General features: G+C 42.8%; 1 protein-coding gene across 8 annotated transcripts in view; it reads right to left on the reverse strand.

Moving 5' to 3' along the window:
• TIAM1 (T-cell lymphoma invasion and metastasis 1) overlaps positions 1-21,066 on the reverse strand; it is a 263,725-nt gene that overhangs the window by 6,687 nt on the left and 235,972 nt on the right. For 7 of the 8 annotated variants that reach the window (XR_002099702.1, XR_002099703.1, XM_019528813.1 and 4 more), the window contains 9 exons: positions 13,600-13,779; positions 13,001-13,069; positions 12,607-12,732; positions 9,966-10,074; positions 7,503-7,682; positions 7,254-7,372; positions 5,159-5,267; positions 2,242-2,300; positions 1,355-1,457 (listed from right to left, as the gene is read on the reverse strand). Coding sequence is in view for 6 of the 8 variants with exons in the window: in XM_019528813.1 (XP_019384358.1) it covers positions 1,355-1,457; positions 2,242-2,300; positions 5,159-5,267; positions 7,254-7,372; positions 7,503-7,682; positions 9,966-10,074; positions 12,607-12,732; positions 13,001-13,069; positions 13,600-13,779 (1,054 nt within the window). In the remaining 2 variants the exon portion in view is untranslated. The other variant, XM_019528817.1, reaches the window with a different exon arrangement.

A 21,066-nucleotide genomic window follows, 5' to 3' on the forward strand; every position in this document is an offset into this window, starting at 1 on the left:
GGGGACACAGAAGGGAATTGGTGAGACTCTACTCACCAAGGTGCCCCTGGGGGTTACAAGAAATAATTGCTATAAGCTAGCAGAGAGCAGATTTAGACTGGACATTAACTGTGAAGAAGTTCTTCCTAGAGTGGCCAAAATCTGGAATGGACTCCCAAGGGAGGTGATGCTCTCCCCTACCCTGGGGGTCTTCAAGAGGAGGTTAGATGGTCATCTGGCTGGGGTCATCTGAACCCAGCACACTTTCCTGCCTATGCAGGGGGTCAGACTTGATGATCTATTGAGGTCCCTTCCGACCCCAACATCTAGGAATCTAGTTGCAAAGAGGACATCAATTTGCCCAGCCTACTGTTTCAATAGTATTACTGGAAAGAAAAAAAGGGGATGGGTTCCCCACATTTTAGACTACTATGTTGAACAGGAGGGAGGTGAAGAAAATAATCTATTTTTAGACCACCACAATTTTTATATACATTTTGTATCAAGTTTCCACAAAAAAAATTAAACTCACTGTACTACCTAGCAACTACAATTAATGATTTGGAAAACCCAAGACTAGGAATGAATACTAATCCTCACAAGACAGGGAGGGGAGGAGCACTCTGAAGCAACCTACTTAAAACCAGGCAGCCAGGCTTAGAGGTGAGCAATTGCATGGTTTTGCAAGTGAACTCTTACTGACTGAAGAATAGCTAGGCCAACACTAGTTGCATTCATAGTTTCACAGTAGCTGGGTCAGGAGGGACCTGAACAGATCATCCAGCTTGACCCCCTGCCGCAGGCAGGAATGAATACTGGGTTCACAAGACACCAGACAGGTGATCATCCAACCTCCACTTGAATTTGCCCAAGGTAGGGGCAAGGACCACCTACCTGGGAAGTTGGTTCCAGATTTTGGCCACCGTAACTGTAAAATATTGCCTCCTGATCTCTAACCTAAACCTATTCTCCATCAGCTTATTACCACTGTTCCTTGTCACCCCAGGTGGGGCTGGGGAGAAAAGGGCTCTACCTATTTGCTGATAATCTCCCCTGATGAATTTGTAGGCAGCCACCACGTCCCCCTTCAGCCTCCGCTTCCTGAGGCTGAACAGGTTCAGGTCGCTCAGTCTCTCCTCGTAGGGCCTGTCCTGCTGCCCTCTCACCAAGTGGGCAGCCCTCCTCTGAACTCTCTCCAGGCTGCCCACATCCCTCAACCACCCCCTCAACTAAACTGGTGTTAAGGGTATGGGGTCTGGGAAGTGAGGATCCAGAAATCTTTGGGAAAAGATGAGAATGCAACATGTACACACACAAATATTGACCTGTAACCACTAAGATGGACATTTTGATATTAATATATTTACAGTGTTACCTGCACTTGCCAGTGCTCGAACCTGCAGAGCTTCTAAGGGTATCATGTGACGAAAACGAAATGGGTCCCAATCTTCATAAATTGAAGCCCTGTGTGATCCTCCCTGGATGAATTTTAAAAGGCAGTCAGAAAACAGTTTGCAGATTCACGCACACCCATCCCCCTCCCATGGTGGGAATGGCTCTGTTGCTCAAGAGTAACTCTAAGTTTTCATTTCACTCTAATGTTTTAGCCATAAGCTCTACACTAAAGTGCCTATAAATAAGTTTCATTAATGGCAGGTCACAGTGCCAGGCAAATGTTGCCATGACAATGACCAATTCTTCCTACCACTTCAAAGGCACTGAATACTAATATGACGTCATGTTCTCTTTTGTAGCTCATCTATCTCCATTAAGAAGACTGACCTGAGCCGAAGGATGCAAGCCAAATCCTTGAACAAGAAACACACTTGCTCACTCTGCCCTCTTTCCAAGTTATTGCAGTCAATTAAAAAAAAAGCAGCATTTAAAGTTATATTTTTGCTTGCATCATATTTGGGAATCGACATTGGTACTGGCTCCACATGCACCTGAATCACTCAGACACTATACTCTGACCCTAATCCAGCAAAGCACTTGCTTAAATTTAAACAAACGTAAGCCAAAAGCCAGAACTGAAGGCAGCATACTTTCTAGTCACTGGATATTCCTAATGGAGGAAAGCCATAAAAAGACAGACACCTCACTGTTCGTGACTTCATGAAAATCACATTCCAGTTTGAGGTGGGAAACACGGGTTTGAGCGCACACAAGAATCGTACTATAGCTAAATGTCAGAGGAAGAATCTTGGTCTAAAATCCACAGCTACCTATATTTGTAGTAGTCAGAGCAGCAACAAAACTTACAAGTTTCTTCTTCTGCTTGGAACCATCCTTGTATACAAGTACCACGGCAGTTTTGAAAACTGAAGATTAACAAACACAAAGTCATAGTCAGTAATGGTTTGCTCCCCTGTAAAACCCAAGCACATACAGAAGGGACGTACACAATTAACCTATAAAATTGAAATGAAAAATCGTATATGCCTCCTGTTCAGTCAGAGCAGAGGGAGAGCAAGGCAAGAGGGTAATTATGTAAAACCCATGTATCCTTACACATTACCCTAAAGACCAGCTCACTAAAACACTTTTTCTGTGCAGGTTCAAAATGTATAGTGCCATATTTGCTAATTATAGGATTTTATTAAACATGGGTTATAAAAACAAACAAACAAACAAAAAATCTCATCTAGCTAAGCTAACTCAGGGAAGCCATTTCAACCTTCCCAGCCTGATACAGGTTCTAGGATGTAATTCACAGGGATGCCATCATATTTAAATCAAACCAGTGTCCCACTCGGACCACTGATGGTTATGACAGTAGCCTATGCCAATTATTTAACAGAGGAGTCAATACACAGTTTAATCTCAAATCACTGTTCTTTCATTTCAACACATTTTAAACAAATGAAGTAAAATAACATACTAGACTATTTTGGGGGGTTTTATGAGGAAATTATTTACTTAGAATAAAAATACTTGGATTTTCTGAGGTTTAATGAAGTGGCTGTAAAGCCCTTTGGAATTAAAGTTACTCCATGTTTCTGATACTAATCAAATTGACATGCATTATCTGCTTTCAGCTTCAGGGCACCTCCTGTCATTCTCCAGACTGTGGCAATATAACCAGTTTATACACAGCAGGGTGAAAGGCTCTGACAGCCACTGATGGCTGCTTTGACATCTTGGTAGTAATAGTCATGGAAGGTGCTTCCTCAGTGGGAGTTGGTAGGTATTTATTTGGAAGCTGAATGACTACAACTGAAAAGAAAAATAAGAACCACTGACTTTCCTAGTGATCTCAATGTTTGCTGATGGCTTGGCATGTATGTGCATGTATGTTGGTAGATTAATTTGAGTACATTTAAAAAGCCCCAAACACTCATATACTCAGGTTTAATCTCAAAGGCAAGAAATGCATAGCTATAGCTAAAAACTGTCCCCACAGGACTGCACCTTAATGCTGTGAGAAGGTCTGGATGTTTCAATGACCCTGCTAGCTGTAGTGGTAGTAATTTTAGCACCTACTAGGGCAAAGTGGACCAGTCACAAAGCAGTCCATAAGTCCCACAGGCTAAGGGTTAAACAAGACAATAGAACCCCTCCACCCTCTCCCAGGCTCAACACAAGAAGAGCTGGGTAACATGCAGGTAAAAGCGTGATGGGATCTGACGTGCAATCCACACAATCATGCATCTTGACATGCCACACACTGAGGTGGATTTAAATCACTGGTCAGGAAGCTTCAATTTAATTGTTTTCTACAAAAAGTGCATTCTTGTTGTTTGATATCCTTTATTCATTTCAGTTCTTGTAACTATGTACTTTTAGGGGAAGGTAAGGGCTTGACTGTGTATACACAAACTTGCAGAGAGACACTAGGGCAGTTAACAAGGATGTTTTCTCTGGAGATAAACTCTCCCTATGCCTGAAGAAGGGCATTTGTGCCTGACAATTCGCAAAGAACAATTTTTACAACTATTTAGTTGGTCTAATAAAAGGTATCATGTTTACCCAAAGACCCCTGCCTGTCTATGATCTATGGAGACAACTCCACAGTTTGAGAATTGAAACTAACCATCACAGAGATGCTTAATAGGACCTTCTAGACTGAGCACTGAGTCCCATTGAGTTGAGTGGTTTACTTTAATCTTTACTAATCTACAGAGCAGCCTCTGGGAACCCCATAAGATTGGGTCCCTAATATAGCCCATAGTGTGTCGTGACCTATTTATAAAACTTCTAAAAAGGTTACATGAATATACTGCCTCAAATAATATATAATTTGAAATTATAATCCCTATTCCACAATGATATCTTTGAGCTTTAACATATCTTAAATTAAGATTATCTTTATATAATTTTTTTTAAAGAGCATCTTAAAAAAATTAAAAATATGATTAAATTTAAAAAAAAAAAAACAGATTTAAATAAAAAAACCTGTTTGTTTTTTAAATCATTGATTTTTATCCACCCTGCATGACAGGAGGCATGACTGTGAGATCACACATCAGACCCTATTATCACACCTACTACTGGTGCAGATCCTGGAAGAGTGGCAAGCTCCCTCATCTGGAAGGACCCTCTGCTGATGGGGCTCCCAGCCTCAGAGAAGCATGATAAGCTCCTTCAGCTGGCAGTCCCGATTAGCTCCCAGCCACAGGGGCACCCTCACCACACATTCAGTTAATAACATGAAAAGAACCAGCCACAAAGTTATTACATATTTTGTTGAATAACTTCTGGGTTTATTCTTCCTTTTATCCCTCCACTAGTTGACTGAACATGTGGCCAGATCAGAGTTTATAAAATGTGATTAACTGGTTAATCACATTTTATGTGTAAAATGTGGCAGGGACCCCTTTAATGACCAAATTTAGAAACACAAGGTGACTAACTCCAGCAAACAGCGCCCAACCTATAGGCACTGTTAGAGGTTAGGCAAGCCAGGTCAAACTAACGTGATGCCTCTTGGTGCGGGGGCATGCTGAACTTAAAGCACTGTTTTGTTTTATTTTTTTTTCATGTCTGCAAGCAGCCTAAAAGATCAGAACTGCCCTTTTCACTTAAGGGGTAAGACATCACATATTTTAATTTTTCAAGTCCTAGCTGATGTAGCAGGAATACAATTACTTAAGAACATGTGTCACAGATATTGGGCACCTCTGCTAAAAGCAAAGTCTGCAGGTCTTATGTATTGGAAATAAATCACTAGATTACTTACCAAATGCTGCTAACTCAGGCTCCTTCTTCCACTTTCCCAGTGATGAAGGAGGGTTAAGCCAGATGACAGTATTATGCAAAAGTAAGTCTCCCATAGAAAGATCTGCAACCTGCCAAGTGCACATATGAAGATACAATAATGCCACTGTAAAAGGTTCATAGCTGCAGGCTAGATCTCTGCTGCAAAGAAGGCTGTGCTAGCTAAGTTACCTGCTGAGAGGGTAGCTAGCTTGGGCTGAGCTCTGGACTTCTGTGGATGGGCTGCTACTAGTACCCAAGCCTGGTACCTCCACCCTGTCATTTCTGTGACTGCAGTGCAGACATACCTTTAGTCATTTGAGTTTCATCCCAAAAAAGCAGTAGACCTTTATAATGAGATGCATAAGCAGGTGGCTGCTGGTTTTATGTTAACAGACTATGCTAATAATTAACATGGCTTGCAGTGTTAGCTAGACAAATATGCATGCAAATCCCTAATTTTTCTGCATAAAATTAACTGACCCCTGAAGTCCACTGAAAAGGCTTGGTTTCACAGTGTAGAAGCTAAGAACCTTGGCAGTCTCTCATGGTCCATACTTTCTTATCCATCCCTCCTCATTTCAGTTTATTGTTATTGGGTCTGAATATATTTAGAGTTTAATAAAAAGAACAAATTACATTGTACTATTAACTGAAGAGGGACATAGTCCTTCCGCTATATTATTCTGCATTAAGGAATCTGGCAAATCCCTCATTATTCTAAGTCCTATTCCTGAGGAAAGGCTAATAATGGTGCTAAATGCTAGTGCAAGTATGGCTGGAGAAAAAGAGAGTGAGCACACATGAGAGAGGCACCCTCTACTCCAGTGCTTCCCAACCTTTTTTATACTGCGGACCAGCATGGGAGCAGGCTGGGGCACACAGAACTGGCTGCCTCCCTCCTGGGGCTGCCCTGCTGCCCAGTTTAACCCTGCATGTGACTGCCGGCAGCAGAAGTCACTCACCTGGGCGGATGTACAGGGGTCCGAGCAGGGAGCTCATGCCGTGACTCGGCAGCCAACCAGCCGCAGCCCGGTGGTTGGGAACCTCTGCTCTACCCCCATGCCCAAAAACATTTTACTCTGAATTTTAGTCTCAGGAGACTAAATGTCAGAAACATCAGCTCTCTCCCTTACCCAAATTGAGAAATCTATTTCCACCTTTCCCCTGCCTTTTAACACAAAATAGTGGCCTTGCAAGAAGCATCAGGTGGACACCTCTGGAAAACTGTACCTCCTTAAATTCACCGCGGAACAGAAGGCAGCATGGGTGACAAGTGCCTGCTTCCTAATGCTGGATCCCCAACCCCCAGCTGGAACTCAGGCTCATTTTTGTTGTGTGGTATGTAATCATCAGGGATCATTTCCTCCTCTTTCAAGTTACTGCCACAGGTGAACTGCTTTCAAGTCAAAAAGTGCAGAGCTCCTGCCACCCAGCTGGCTTCTTCTTTATGCACCTCCAGCTCCCTTTGCATTTGTTCTTCAGTTACCCCAGACCATATATATACCCTGAACATATACAACTGCCCTTCATACCTGCATTCCCCTGCCTCCAAGTTGCTGCTAAAGGCCCCTCCCTTCAAAAGTCTCCTCAAAGCAAGATTCCCCTCTCTATCCATTCAGATTTTTCCTCTAGCCAACCCCTTCACACCTAATTCTGATGAATCGCTATCGCTTTTCTAGTCACCTCCAAGCTTGCTCCATTCCTTCATACATGCATCCATCTGCCTCACGTGGTGAAGTTCTCTCTCAGGATTACTAAATTATGTTTTCATGAATAATTACAAATGTTGAGGGGTCCCATTTGAAATGGGTCCAATTTTCAGATGGTTACCGTCCAAAGAGAGTCAAGCTCCTCTCACCCCCAAAGAGTCCCTAACTGGTTATGAAACACACGGGTCTCCACTGACTGTGCTATACATTAAAATATTAATGTATTTTTGTAGTTTAGCTATGCCATGCTATGTATAGATAGTACAAAAAAAGAACACATTTAGGATGGTACACATAACAATACACAGTAATATCACTTCCAAGATAGAATCCTAACAGTCTTGAAACCAAGAATTAAGGCCTTACCTCTTTTTTTTCCCCGGTCTGTTCTGCTATGAGCTGGTCAAACACTGCCCCGTATTCTTCATGGATTTTCTGCATTTCATTAATATGACTGGCAACTTTATTCATTGTTTTTATGGCCACTGGAGGAGGGGGAAAACATGTGGAAAATAACTAGCTGCTTCACAATTCGTCACAAGAGTTCGCATTTACATTTTGAAGGGTGAAAGTCTCCAACAGAGTTTAACGAAGTTGCATTGTTCAGCCCCTTACCATCAAGGTGGTAATGTTCTTCACTGTCAGCATCAGTCAAGGCAAACAGTTCTTTCAGCAGAAGAGGATACTTCAGTATCCGCTGGATGGGCTTGATGAGGTATGACTCCAGTGTTGAAGAGTGCTGCCGTCTAGGATTCTGAGCATCCAGAAAAGCTTTGAAAGCAGTGTCTGTCTTAGCTAGAAGAAAAGAAGAACCTTGATTTACAAAAACAAACCCCAACTTATTAAAATAACTTTTCAAGGTTGTAACGTACGCACAGAGAACAAACACCATTTCATCATATTTACAGCAATATGTACCTTTTCTAATCAGAGAGAAGTTTTTGGGTAGCCAACTTTCATAGCAATATGCACCTCCTTTATTTAATCATCCTCTCACACTATTTTCCATTCTCGTAGCTATTCAGAGCTGTATGAACCCTGTCAGCCCCTAGCACATTTAATCAAAAGGAGCTACATGAGGCATATGTAAGAATTCACAAATCACTAATGTGGTAGGCATGTCTGGCCTTGTCAACGATATAAGCAATTTTATTAAGGGAACAGCATTTTGGTGGTTTTATTAAAACTCAAAGTGAAAAAATGAGTGAAAACAAAATTAAAAGCCAATAAGACAGTACATCTATAGCACCAACCAGACAAATTACCATGTTTCTTTGCATATCACATGCAGCTTTCCCTCTTAGAAATCAGCCCTCCAAAATACTAGCATGCATCTTAAATGGGGAAGCTGGTTTCTGCAAAAGAATTGAAGCATAAGGGTGATGTAACAGCTGCTGGGGCTAACCTTCTCTCCCAACCAAGGAGGGAGAGGTGAAGTGCAGTGTTCAGCATTACAGTTTCAAACCTCTCAGCCTGCGTCAAATTGGCAGTAGCTTTTCCCTGGGCAGCCAAAAGCTGCTAATTCATCAGCACCTACAAGAGGGTTAAAACTGTAACTTTTGCCTAAGCAGCAACTGCCAGAAGGGGTCCAGAGGCAGCCCTGATACAGGAAAAATCTTTTCTTCACTCTGTCTTCCCAAAACAAGATGCATGTCTTATCTGGTGGCATGTGGTACACAAGAAAATACAGTATGCTAGCAAGCTGTGTCTGCATTCTATTTTAGACATATTAAGAAGGCTGTACACCTTTATACAAAACATTTTTCCATCTGTTCTCTATATTAAAAAAACAGTCAATTTTTCAAAGAATGGATATTCTAAAAATAGGAAGCTGTACAGCATATGTAGATTGCTTCCAGAAGTTCTGTGTCTTTTGCAGCTAGGTCAGAAGACTATATTTATTTATTGGTTAAAACTGAAATAATTGCTGTAGGATTCTTATGACAGTTTATGAAAATGCTGCCAGACGCACTTTACAGGACTTTTTAAAGCCTTTTTCCTGGAACAAGAGGGACTCCAAATCTGATTGCATAATTCAAATGTAAACTTTAAAGTAAAAAAAGCCACAAGAGTAAAACTGACCAAAAACCATACCCTAAGTCCTAATACTTATCAAATGAGATGCTACTAGCAGCACAGAACATGAACGCAACTGGCAACAAGTTATTCAGGGTCGTATTCAGGGTAGTTGCTAGCATTCATTTTTATTGTAAAGAGAGTTACTGATTCAAAAGACTACACACATAATTACTGATTGAATGTCAGAGACAAACGTTTCTTGAATGATAAGAGCATATTTTTCCCAAGCTGTGCTGCTCCTACATCTAAATTTTTAGCCCATCCCCCATCCCAGCCAAAATTATATTACATGAAACACTGCTCAATCCACTTCCAAGGGTAAAATAATCTCAGTGCATTATGCCCTCAAACCTATTCCATTGAAATAGGTGCAGCATCTTTTTGGTTATATTGGATGAATGTGGGTCCAGCAGGGCTCATTTAGCCCTTCTGTTGAAATAGTGGCAAAAATTACCACCATGACACAGGAAGATGCCTTTCATCTTATCCTTCTCGCTTCCTAGATGTTCCCAGCACCTAACCAAGTCTCACTGGGCTTCACTAGGATGACTTCTGCAGGACATCACCTTAAGACAAACTTGCACAGGAACTTAGGACCACTACAAACCTTATCACTAAGTGCAAAATATTTTCTAAACATACAGTTTAGTGCTTTTAAGAAACCCAAGCCCCACTTCTTCCCCTGCATGGAACAGAGAACAAAACATACAGGCAACACTAGCTACATTGCTTAAGTGTGGTGATGGAAGGCAATTAAACATGGGCTGATGAGGGTGGCATAGGTCTTTAAGTCTTGTGGTCAGTATTTCTGCATTGTCAAAATGACCCACCTGGCCATTCAGAAGCCTTTCATTTACATTGCGAGCCACATACTCCATTTTGAGAGGGAAGAGCAATCTAGCACATCCAGAAAGCTCACCTACTCGTGTGTACAAAATATATTCATTTTCACATAATGCAATATATTGTATATCTGCATATGTACCATGCAGCTCTTACCTTTTACTAGTACTTTGGGAACTTTGGTGTGGCTGGCACAGAAGGCACTGTACAGCTTGAAACGGTCAGCGTAGTAAAGAAAGGATCCGCCCAAGGAGAATAATACTTTCTAGAAATTAGAAGCATAAAAACCTGAACACAAACCCCTTCATCACTTTTCCTGTGGCAAAACTTATCAACAGCAGGCTTCTAAGAAAGCATAGTATTTTCCAGGATATGTTTTAAGGGTATCACATTACTAGTATGTTCTCTGCCACCTTCATAAGGTTCTTATCCAGGAGAACTAAATGCTGCCAGCACAGAAACAGTGTCCAAAAATTCCTTACCAGGTAGCAAAGAAGGTAGAGGTTAGGATAGACTTTCATACCAGCTCTGCATAAAAATCTACCAAAGGAATTGCGGGTTTCCTTTCTAAATCACAAGTGCTGGGGTGCAATAGCAGCTGTCAAGAACAGCCCCAACCACTTGCTGTGAAGGGTGAGTGAGGGGTATTGCTTTCTGCTCATGAGCACAAGGGCTGTCCTTGATCGCCTCCACCAGCTGCTGGCAGAGGAGGACAAGCTTTCTGACAGCCACTGTTCCAGGATCAGGTCCCAGTCCTGGTGCAGCAGCAGTCAGAGACCCCCATCATAGTGACATGGCAGCAGCTCCCACCAGTACTGGCAGTACTCCCACAGCAGCTTCTTGTGCTCATACAGCAGAGCGCTGTGATGGCCCTGGCTCTGGCTGGTGCTCCCGCTGCAGTGTGGCAGCAGGGTTCTCCGACAGCTCATCATGGGCAGGCTCTCAGGGAGCCATCTGTAACCCCTCCCTCCCCCTTGGAGTACTGTGGGATGCTGGGCTTCTGGAGAGCCTTGCATTGCTACATGTAACTAAACAGGCATTGCATGTGGCACTATGAAACACAGCATGACAGAGAGGAACCTGTTTCAAACAAGTACTTTTGTGTAGCATTTGGACCGTGTTTGTAGTGCTACAGATGGCTTGCATGCCCACACGCTTGCATTTTGGCTGCAGACAGGCGTTACAGTTTGTGCTAGGAGAAGCGGGTTTTTGTCAGAAGGAAGCTGGCTCTTCCAAGAAGAAATAAGAGCACTTCCCACTAGGAACAAGTTCTCTCTACTGAGAAGTTTTTTTTTCCACATCAGCTTGAAAAGTTATGTGCTTCTCTTGGGGTCCTGAGGACCCTCCGTATCCCACAGTCCTCTGCTCTCCCTTGCCTCCTCCAAGGAGGAGAGTAGGAAGGAAGGAGAGCACCGGCTCCTGACAGCCCACCCAGCCTGCCCTACAGCACTGGGCAGACCCTGCTGCTCAACACTGCCCACACTGTTTAAGTGGCCGCAACAGCGGTGGTGTCCCCAGCCTGTGGAAAGTGGGCCTTGGATGGGCTGAGCCACCCTGCCTCTCCATCCACTGAACTGAATGCCTATCCATAGCCTGTGTAGCGCTACAAATGCAACAGCTGTCTTTACCCTCAGGAAGCAGATAGCAGAGTTGAGCCCAGATCTCTTAAGGCCTATTTAGTGCACTATTCCCCAAATCACTTTCCTCTCATACTGTGCACATTTAAGAGGGGGATTTTTTTCCCTCGCACACATTTTTCTCTTCTGCAAATTGTATCAAGGTCTGGAAAGGTTTGTCACCACTGTTCAATATTTGTCAATTTTCTTGTAAGTCTTTATTAAGTATCTTGATTTGATATGTACCATTAATTCCCCAAAGCAAGCAAGTTCTTAGCAAGAAGCATCTACTGGTTTCAGTCTTCTATCTTAGTAGTGAGAAACCTATGTTTATTTCTCAAATCATATCTTTAATCCATTAGGCTCCCTGGCTTCCTTTTATAGGTCCTTTCCCTGCTCCTGATATTTGGAAGCACTTGCTACTCCTGCCAGCTTCCATGTTGTGAGCAATCAAGTACAGAACACAATTTGGAGTTCAAAACCATTTCCCCAGTGGCTTCTCTCAACTGGTCCATTAGACTTGTCAACACTGAAAAGTTTATGTAATTCCATTACTGCTGCTAGTTTTTCCTGAGTCCAAGACATGAAAGCCGACAACGAGGTAAGAATAGTGCGTCTCCATGCTTTTACAGAATTCCAACAACATGTACAGTAAAATGCAGCATGAGCTGCAGCCACACTGGGATACTGCTGTTTCAAAGAGCCCTAATGTTAACTAATGTGAGTACAGCCGGAGTATTTTAGATGGAGCAGTGGAAGCCAACCTTTGTCAGGCACACCACAAATTAGCCCTGCATCCTCCCCAGCTGCCATCCTAATCCCCTCCTCCTGCCCAATCTGATGCTCTGCTTTCTGCTCCCAGCCTCATCTGCTTTCTGCTTCCTGCACCATCTGCTACTGTGCTGTCTGTCCCCTCTCTGATCTGCCATGTACCACACACAAAGGCTGCCCATGCCATTTGTGGCACCCATTCCCCTGATCTAAAGTAGTTTAGACTAGTGAAGAGGGAGATGCTAGTCCACTTGGTTTGACAAAGAATCACAGGACTACTGTTATAGTACTCTACACCACAGTGGGGGAGGATGGGGGAAGAACACACAAAAATATTGTGCCAGATATAAGAGTTTATGGCACACTAAAGTGCATTTAACTGTCTCAGCCAAAATTTAATAAAACGCTACCTTAAATTGGTCAACTTTTTCAAGCTTTTCCAGGTCTGGCACCAGCCTCACTCCATCTTCAAGAGTCTTCAGGAACTCTACTTGGAATGCTACCATTTCAGTCAAATTCCCAAAGAGCACATCAAGCTAATAACACAGAAGGGGAATATGCTGAAAATCTCATCTCATAGTTAAGAAAGCTTTTTAGCTACATTGTACTATACAGAACTTTAGCACTGAAGGTTTCTTAAGTGCCATTACAAAAATATGGCTGTCATCAGATGCAATGTGAACATTCTCTCTTAGTCAAGGCCGGTTCCTATAACAAATCTGACATAAATTTGCTCCTCGTAGCTTCTTCTTCCTTCACAATTCATACAATACGAATCTATCAAAATCTCAAAAATTAGCATACCTCATCTTGAGTGAGGAAAGTTTCTTTTTGTAAAGGTTTCAGGTATCTCTCCATTAGACAGTTTAAGTCCTATCATTAAAAAGAAAACACTTCAGTATTGTTTCTTTCAAATGCATCTAAAAAAAAATAGTCCATTAAAGTGACAATGATCCTCTCTCTAATACAACTGATAAAGTCCCCATCTTTCATCTGTCAGATGTGAAATACTCTATAAGTAAATTCCAAGGCATGAAAAGCAAATCACATTTTTATTCTAGAAAACAACACAAGAGATCCCATGTCAATATTCCTCTATAAACCAACCAGATCAGACTAATGCCATTGTACAGAAGTCTTGAAATTCAGTTTTAAAATATTTGAGGTTTTTCTGGTGGTCTTTTAAAAATCAGTTTATAAACCCAATGATGAAAGAACTTTCCCCTAGTATACAGAGTAGTTACTGTAAAAGTAAAAAAAAACCCCAACAACAGGCTTCCTCCCCGCACTCACCAAAAAACCTCAACCAATCAAAAAATGAACTATTGCATAGAATTTAAGTTAAAATGTACAAAAAGGCTAATACAACTTTGGAGGGGGAAGGAAAGATGTAGACAACTTACTTTGACATAAGTGCGTTCTGTTTCAAGGAGTTCACAAATCACCTTCCGCAGTTTATCTGCATCTGTTAGTTGTCTCATGGTGGCCAGTTGTGGCCCTGTAAATTCCTGAGGAATAGTGCTCGAATCAGAAGGATTCATTTCATGTAGACTGCGACAGAATGCAGCAACCTGCTCTGTACTCTTTAAAACAAAATAAATACAATTATTCCTAGTTACTTGGGGATAGAAACTATAGATTTTCAGTGTCTACGAAGTTAGGCAGGAGATTTTCAATGGCTTAAAGACCATCATTTAGATTTAGGCAACCAAAGTCCTCTTGGGTTTTATCTGGGTATAAGAGGTGCAAAATGGGTCAAGAGGGGATAAGGGGAAGGGACTGTGAGAAATACAAGTAGTCTGCAAAGTCAGTATTTGGTTGCATCCTGATTCTTTTCTTCTTCTTTTTTTTTTTTAAAACAAAAAACCCCCATTAAGGTCAGTAAATATGAAATAATTAATGTAAACTTGTCCAAAACTTAAGTCTGAATATACAACCATCAGTCACAAGGCTTAAGCATCAGTAGATTGCATGCTTGTTGGGCCTGGAGCCATCTTTATGTTCTGCATCTTTTACACTATTGAGTTCAGTGGGCTTCTAAGCACTATCACATTTTAATTAAAGAAACCATCCAATTATGCTCCTGCTATGTATTTTGTCTGCCCCCACCCTCCTTTTATTACACTGACTTGTTGTGGCAAGCATCCTAATGAAACTGAATATTCCTTGTTCTGCAGGTGCCGCCTTAGCTATTAATTTTTTCTGAGCCCAGAAGAGGAGATAATGGCAACAAACAGCTATAGGTATGACCGGGAGTGGGGGGGTGGTAAGGAGGGTTACATTTTATATGTCTGAATGGACTGGAACAACGCGTTTCACTGAGGCACCCCAAGTCAGCTAGGGAACTTTAAGAAACTGTCCTTGACTTAAATGCCAGGGAGTTACTAATAGGGTGTCTGTCTTGCCTTCTGTAAGAGTTCGACTTTACTGGGTTTTGCACTTGCTGTACTTTAATGCCAAAGGAGGTAACGTGCACTGCAAGAGAACTGATAGTTTGTAACAGTCTATCTTTTTTTTTGTCCCTCTCTACTCTGTTTCCTTCAACAACGAAGCAAGTTCGAGCTGCATGTCTGTCTGCATAAGAAGTGTAATGTGGGAGGTGAAGGGGGACGTCGCGGGTACCCAAATGAATGGCAGAAAGAATCCCTCGGGGGGGGGGGGACTATGCCCCTGCAGCAGCAGTGCCCAAGCACACCGCACTGAGGCTGTAGCAGCAAGAACCAGGCTGTGCAGATTATACCACAGTGGCAGCAGATGCTGAAGACTTTTTTCTTGAGTCTGGGGAGCAGGTAAGAGTCATCTACTCCCCCCCCTTCCCCAGTAGTCCCTCTCCTCTGGTGCCTAGTGTGACCCCCAGCTTTCAAACCCTGCTCTGGTCTCCGTTAGATTACATACACAAGCTATAAGCACTGAAGAAGGTGCATGGATTAGAGTGAGAAGATACAGTATAAATCAGGCAGCAATTATTCAAGTTTCCCCACTCTGCCCTGCTAGTGAGAGAGGCTTGGAGGAAATGTTGGGGCCAAAAAAAAATTCAATCTGCATTAACAATTTAAATGATCCTCATATGGAAGTTATGTATTGCACATACATACAGTGGATTTTTTTTTTTCTTTCATCACTGTAAGATTCTACACAGTCCATAAATTTTCTAGGACAGTGTAATACCCTCCTCACCACCATGACCCTTTATTCAGTCATATCATCTGACAGCAATGAAGTTTCCCTTTGTCTTCCCATTTGTCAGTCACTCTGCAGTTCCTGAGCCTCAGACTTCAACAGGACTGCACATGAAAACCTTTATGGACCCAAATGCTCCCATCTTGCTACAACTAAGATAGCTCTTTCAGAGTAACTAAAAGCCACCATACTGGTAGAAACTGGCTGTCACAGCTTTCAACTGTCTTTCTCTATCTCTGTACTGCTGGATTGGGGGGACGAGACAGTGGGATTCACATGTAGGAGTCTAACATGTGGACCCTGGCTGAAAGCATAGAGTTAATCACAGCAAATAAAACTGAAGCTACTCTTGTGGCCAGCTGGTCTGAGCAGCCCAAGTCAATTGTTTTCTCATTCCAAGTACAGATGTAACAAGCAGGTGCATTCCTAGCAACATTATAGTTCCTCATAGGGTAGAGCTCTTGGCCCTGTTTTATAGCTCTTGAATTACTATGTGCTATTTTTTGTTGATTATAAAAAAACCTGACTAAAAGGGAAAAGCATTTCTAAAAACATTCTGATTTGATCGGATTTAGTTTGACTCCAGGTTTGACTCCAGCTCATAGACCTAGCTGGTACATTAAAATTTACTGGATTTTTTAAAACTTTTTTTTGTCAGTGTTTAATTGTTTCTTAAAGGTCTGAAATCCAGTTCAGATTTGGGTGACTGGTTTGAACAAAGCCCAGTTGTAGTGGTTACCAATACAGTTCTAGGCTGGTAGTTAGGCAGCCTATGGTGTTTTAATACATTTCTTTCTCTATTACTTACTAATATACTAACATTTCTTTAGGAAATTTGCTTCCATTGCTGAAGAGTCTAAATAAGGGGTCTCCGCTGTGCATATGCATGTGTGCACATACACAAACACCACGAGCCATCACACTCTTGACTTAAAATCAAGGAAAAAATAAAATCAATTCCCTCAACATATGATGGACAATGATCTTTATCACATGTTGTAGCTGTGATGGTCCAGGAATTACATGAAAAAGAAGGATTTGTTTAGGGTGATACCTTTTATTGAACTAACTGCATAGTTGGGACAGTTAGACAAGCTTTCAAATGTAAGTCCTTCTTCAAATGACCTGAAGAAGAATGCCTTGCACTTGAAAGCTTGTTTAACTCTATCCCAATTATGCAGTTGGTCCAATAAAAGATATCACCCTAAGAAATCCTTGCCTCTTGCTTCATTACACAGGACTTTTTAGAAGATCGAGCCAAGACTATGTGAGGAGTTTGATGCACATCAGTATCCTTTAAAACGGAACAAGCTCAGAATAAGTGGGAAAGAATGCAGAGTGAAAAGCCAGTGACAAAAACAGAAGAAACAGGTTGGGGTGGAACGTAACAAGCAGTGGGGATTATATAAAAAGTGAAGGAGATATAATGTGCAACTGTAAATGGATTAGAATGAGAAGATACAGTGCAAATCAGGCAGCAACTATTCAAGTTTCTCCACTTTGCCCTGCCAAAACAAAATTAAATCTGCATTAACAATTTGCTAATAAATAACTACCTTTTTAAGGTACAAACAGAAGAATCACACGGGAGAAACTGCCCTGCGCACTGAGAACTACAGTGATAACACCACTTCACTTAAGCCACAGGTTCTCAAACCTTTCTAGACATGAGGCACTCTTGGTTTGACTGGAGGCACCCTCCATAACTTTTGTGAATTGAGCAGCACCCCATTTCAAAAACTAATTTATTTCTGTGCTTACCCCCCACAGAGGGGCTGTACAGTGGGGGCAAGGGAACGGCCAGGCAGGGAAGAGCCTGAGCTTGCATTTATCTCCTGACGTCTTATAGCACCCTTCAAAAGATCTTGCAGCACCCCAGCATTCCCCAGTTGGGAATCAGTGACTTAGGCCAAACCACCAACAGACTGGAACAAACTGCAGCTATTCCCATCCTGCACTAGATATGGACAGGTGACATAATGATGAAAAGCTCTTTACTTTACAAGCTAACCATTCTGCTTACATACAGTTATCATTTCCCTCAACTCACCTACACTGGTATAAAAATAAAGGTCTAAAGGAGCATTAGAACCACCTTAGGTAGTAAGAGCTTTCCTTTAACAATACAGAAGCTTCATCCACACCTACCTTACAACTTCACACACTTATCTATGAAGAAAATATCTACAAATTAGCATGTACGTATACAGTAACTATGCAAAAATGACATTTTCTCTAAAAGCATGCTTAAGGAATGAGCAGTTTACACTTGCCTTTCTAAAAATATAAATGCCTGGGAAATTCTCTCAATTACAGTTAGCACCTTTCAGCAGTATTTACTTGAAGTAGTCAAGACATGAACACAGAGCAAGTTGGAGAGGTAGTAAGTACCAAATAACTATTCTAGGTGAGTTATGGGATAGAGGTTAGCTCCCTCTAGTTCAGCTGCTTCAGATAGGCTCAGAAACTGAAATATTAGACAAGTGAATTTTATTGCTGACTACAGTCATCTCAGTGGTGGTTTTTTGTAATGCTGTGGACATTGACAGTCAAAGAGGAGAGTGATGCCTATTAACGCAGAAATGTAAATAATAGTTGAAGGAGTTTCAGCAGTTCCTAAACTCAGGCTATTGGAAATTTCAAAACTGCTAACAAAACACCCACAAAACACTCACCACTTTCTGGTGGCTGCAAAACCTTCATCATGCCTTGCACTGAAGCTGTGAATGCGTTTGTTCATAAGCTGGGATCCTGGTTCTCTCCGATGAAAAATATCCCCAATTTTCAGATATAAAAAATTAACCCAAAATCCACCTTTTTCCATGATTAAAATGAAACACCACTTGTATGTATAGAGAAGACCAGGATTCCTGATGATGAGCCACTAGCAAAGACGTACTAACCAAAGAACAAAGGGTGAAAATCCTTTAGTATTAGTAGATTAATAAGCAGTAATAGAATACTAGTAATAGAATAGATTAGTAATTAGTAATAGTAATACTGTTGTTACCTTCTTCTTACAGTTCAGTGTCAAACTAAAGCATGTTTACTGCACAGCAAGGCTGATCACATTCCTATGCTCTAAAATGGAAACCTTAGGCCCGCAGGCTGGATCTAGTCCATGAAGAAACTGGATTCAGTCCATGGCAGCTCAGGGAACTGGCAAGAAGGGAGCCACAGGCAACAGAGGTGGTGCCCCCAGGATCCTATTGCTTACTACGTTCAGTTTATTCCAAGGGCACAGGTGCCCGTGCATGGCACATGAAAGGATGTTGTTTGGCACGTGAGCCTTGGGGTTGATGGCAGGGAAGGGGCTGGGGCTGCGCTGCCATAGCCCCTCGTGGCCATCTGCCATCTGCCCCAGCATACCAGCATCTTTCAAGTTCTGGTTGTGGATGTTTCGGCATTCTGCCCCAAAACAGTGCTGACCCTTAGTTTATTCTCTCTGCTGCAGCTGAGGAGGCTTCCCCAATATTCTAGTGTCTACCTTTTCCTATCCAGATCCTTTGTAGCATATGCTGATCTCTAGCGAGTTGCAGGGGAGTGGTCTGTAGCAGCAGTCTACAGTAGTAAAAGTTTGCTAACCTCAGCTCCAAGGCCTAGTCCATAAATAAGGCAAGGATTTCTAACTTCCCTCTCTTTTCTCCCCTCCTTATGTCACCCTAACCAGATCCAGGACTTTCTGAAGGGGGAGGTGGCACACCACACCTCCAACCATGCTGGGGGGATATGGGAACGAGGTGCTGCTGGAGCCCTCATGCCAGCAGCGCACACTGTGGAACCAGACAGGGACCAGACACTCGAAATGGGGGGAGAGCACCATCTGCTTCTGCTGTTACCAGCTGATCTAGGTGTGGGGAGTGCTGTATCCAGGGGCAATGGGGAGTGGCTGCACAGGATGCCAAGCTCCGCTGGCAGCCTGGTACCCAGCACTGCTAAATGAGCAGCCCGCAGCTGGAGCAAGTCAGGGACAGCTCTGGGACTCCTCCCACGGCTGAGTCAGCTGGGGACAGTGACGGGGGTGGGGGACTTCCTCCTTCTAGTGCCTGCTTCCAGGGACACCAGGGGGAGGGGTTGGCAGGGAGCAGGTGTAGGATGTAGAAACCTGCCCAACACCACCCTCTCCTGTGAAGACCATACCCCATGCTGCCACAGTTCACAGCTGGAGCAGGGCAGGAGTGGCTCTGAGGCTACCTCGGCACTCAAGCTAGCTGGGGACAGCAGCAGCAGGAGGGGAGTGTGACTGCTGCAGTACCTCCCCAGGGTCTAGTTCTGTTAGTCACTGACTTCAGTCATGTCAGGTTTCAGCTATCAGCAAAGCGAAATCCTGCCTTGCCATCTGGATTCCCCATGCTTTATCATTATGATTATTATTTTGAATCCTGGGGGGGAAGTGCAAGCTGTCCTCATGCTTTGCAACAGGGACCAATTACAAACCTCCAGGATTCTGCCAGTCATGGATCCATTCTTGCCCTAACCTTAAGCAAGCATCAAGATGTCATTTTTTTCTTCTACCCTTCTCTACCTTCAGAAGGTAAATTCCATTTTAGAGGATTTTTATTTAAAAGGAAATAAGCTCTGAGAGGCCCAAACACGTGCATATGGTGGGCTGATAAAGGTGCACTCATGGTGCCCTGGGGTATATTTTCCTCAAATTTCTCAAACTAATTAAAAAAAATCATCACCACCAATTTCCTAACAAGAGCGTGAAAAGGAGAGACTGGTCAGTTAGAAAAATAGCTCCCTCTCCTGCCCCGTGCCAGATCTGTTCCATAGTTGCTACAGAGGCAGAAAGATTCCACTTCAGTGCACGGTCCCTCATACTTAGGTCCTGCAGACCTAGAATCATAGAGAAGTCAGGCTGGAAGAGACCTGCAGGTCATCTAGTTCAACCTCACATCTGAGGCAGGATCATCCCTATTCAAACCATCCCCCACAAAATATCTAAAGTCTATGTAAGACTACCATCAGCCCTGACACAACACAGGCCTAACCCTAACCTGCCACAGGTAAAGCTGGGGAACATATGTTGTCAACATATACTCAAGAGATCCCAGGTGGCTGGGGAACATATGTTGTCAACATATACTCAAGAGATCCAGGCAATGCCTCCCCTACAGATGAAAGGAAAAAACCCCCACAGTTCATCCCAATCTGACTATGGACTAAAATTCCTTCCTGACCCCAGGTATGACAATCAATCTGAATCTGAGTGGAGAGGCAAGACCCCCTAGCCCAGAACCTCTGGCTTTGCTCCCAGCTGGACCATCAGCACACCCCAATCACCGTTTCCAACCTTATCTGTAGTCAACACCCAATGCCTCTGAAGAAGGCTTAAAAACCTCCTGACACATGGGGGCAGTCAACAAGATCCAGAAGCATGGGAAATAACCACAGTAGAACATAGGCGTAACTACGTCTAGATTATCCCCAACCAGTGGCTGTCCAACTTCTTCAACAGCTCCATATTGGAGAGTTCACAACTTCCCTAATCCATTCTACTACCTCACTGTTCCAACAGTGAAGAAGTTTTTCCAGAGATCCAATCTAAATTTTGCTGCAGCTTCAAGCCATTGGTCATGTCCTCTTCTCTGCAGCAAGAGAAAAACGGTGCTTTCCCTCTTCTTTATAGCAGCCCTTAACACTGCTATCATGTCCCCTCTTAAGCACTTTTTTGGCAAGCTGAACAT

Source organism: Crocodylus porosus, unplaced genomic scaffold (assembly GCF_001723895.1).
Source record: "Crocodylus porosus isolate Cpor-Errol unplaced genomic scaffold, CroPor_comp1, whole genome shotgun sequence".
Lineage (NCBI taxonomy): Eukaryota > Metazoa > Chordata > Crocodylia > Crocodylidae > Crocodylus > Crocodylus porosus.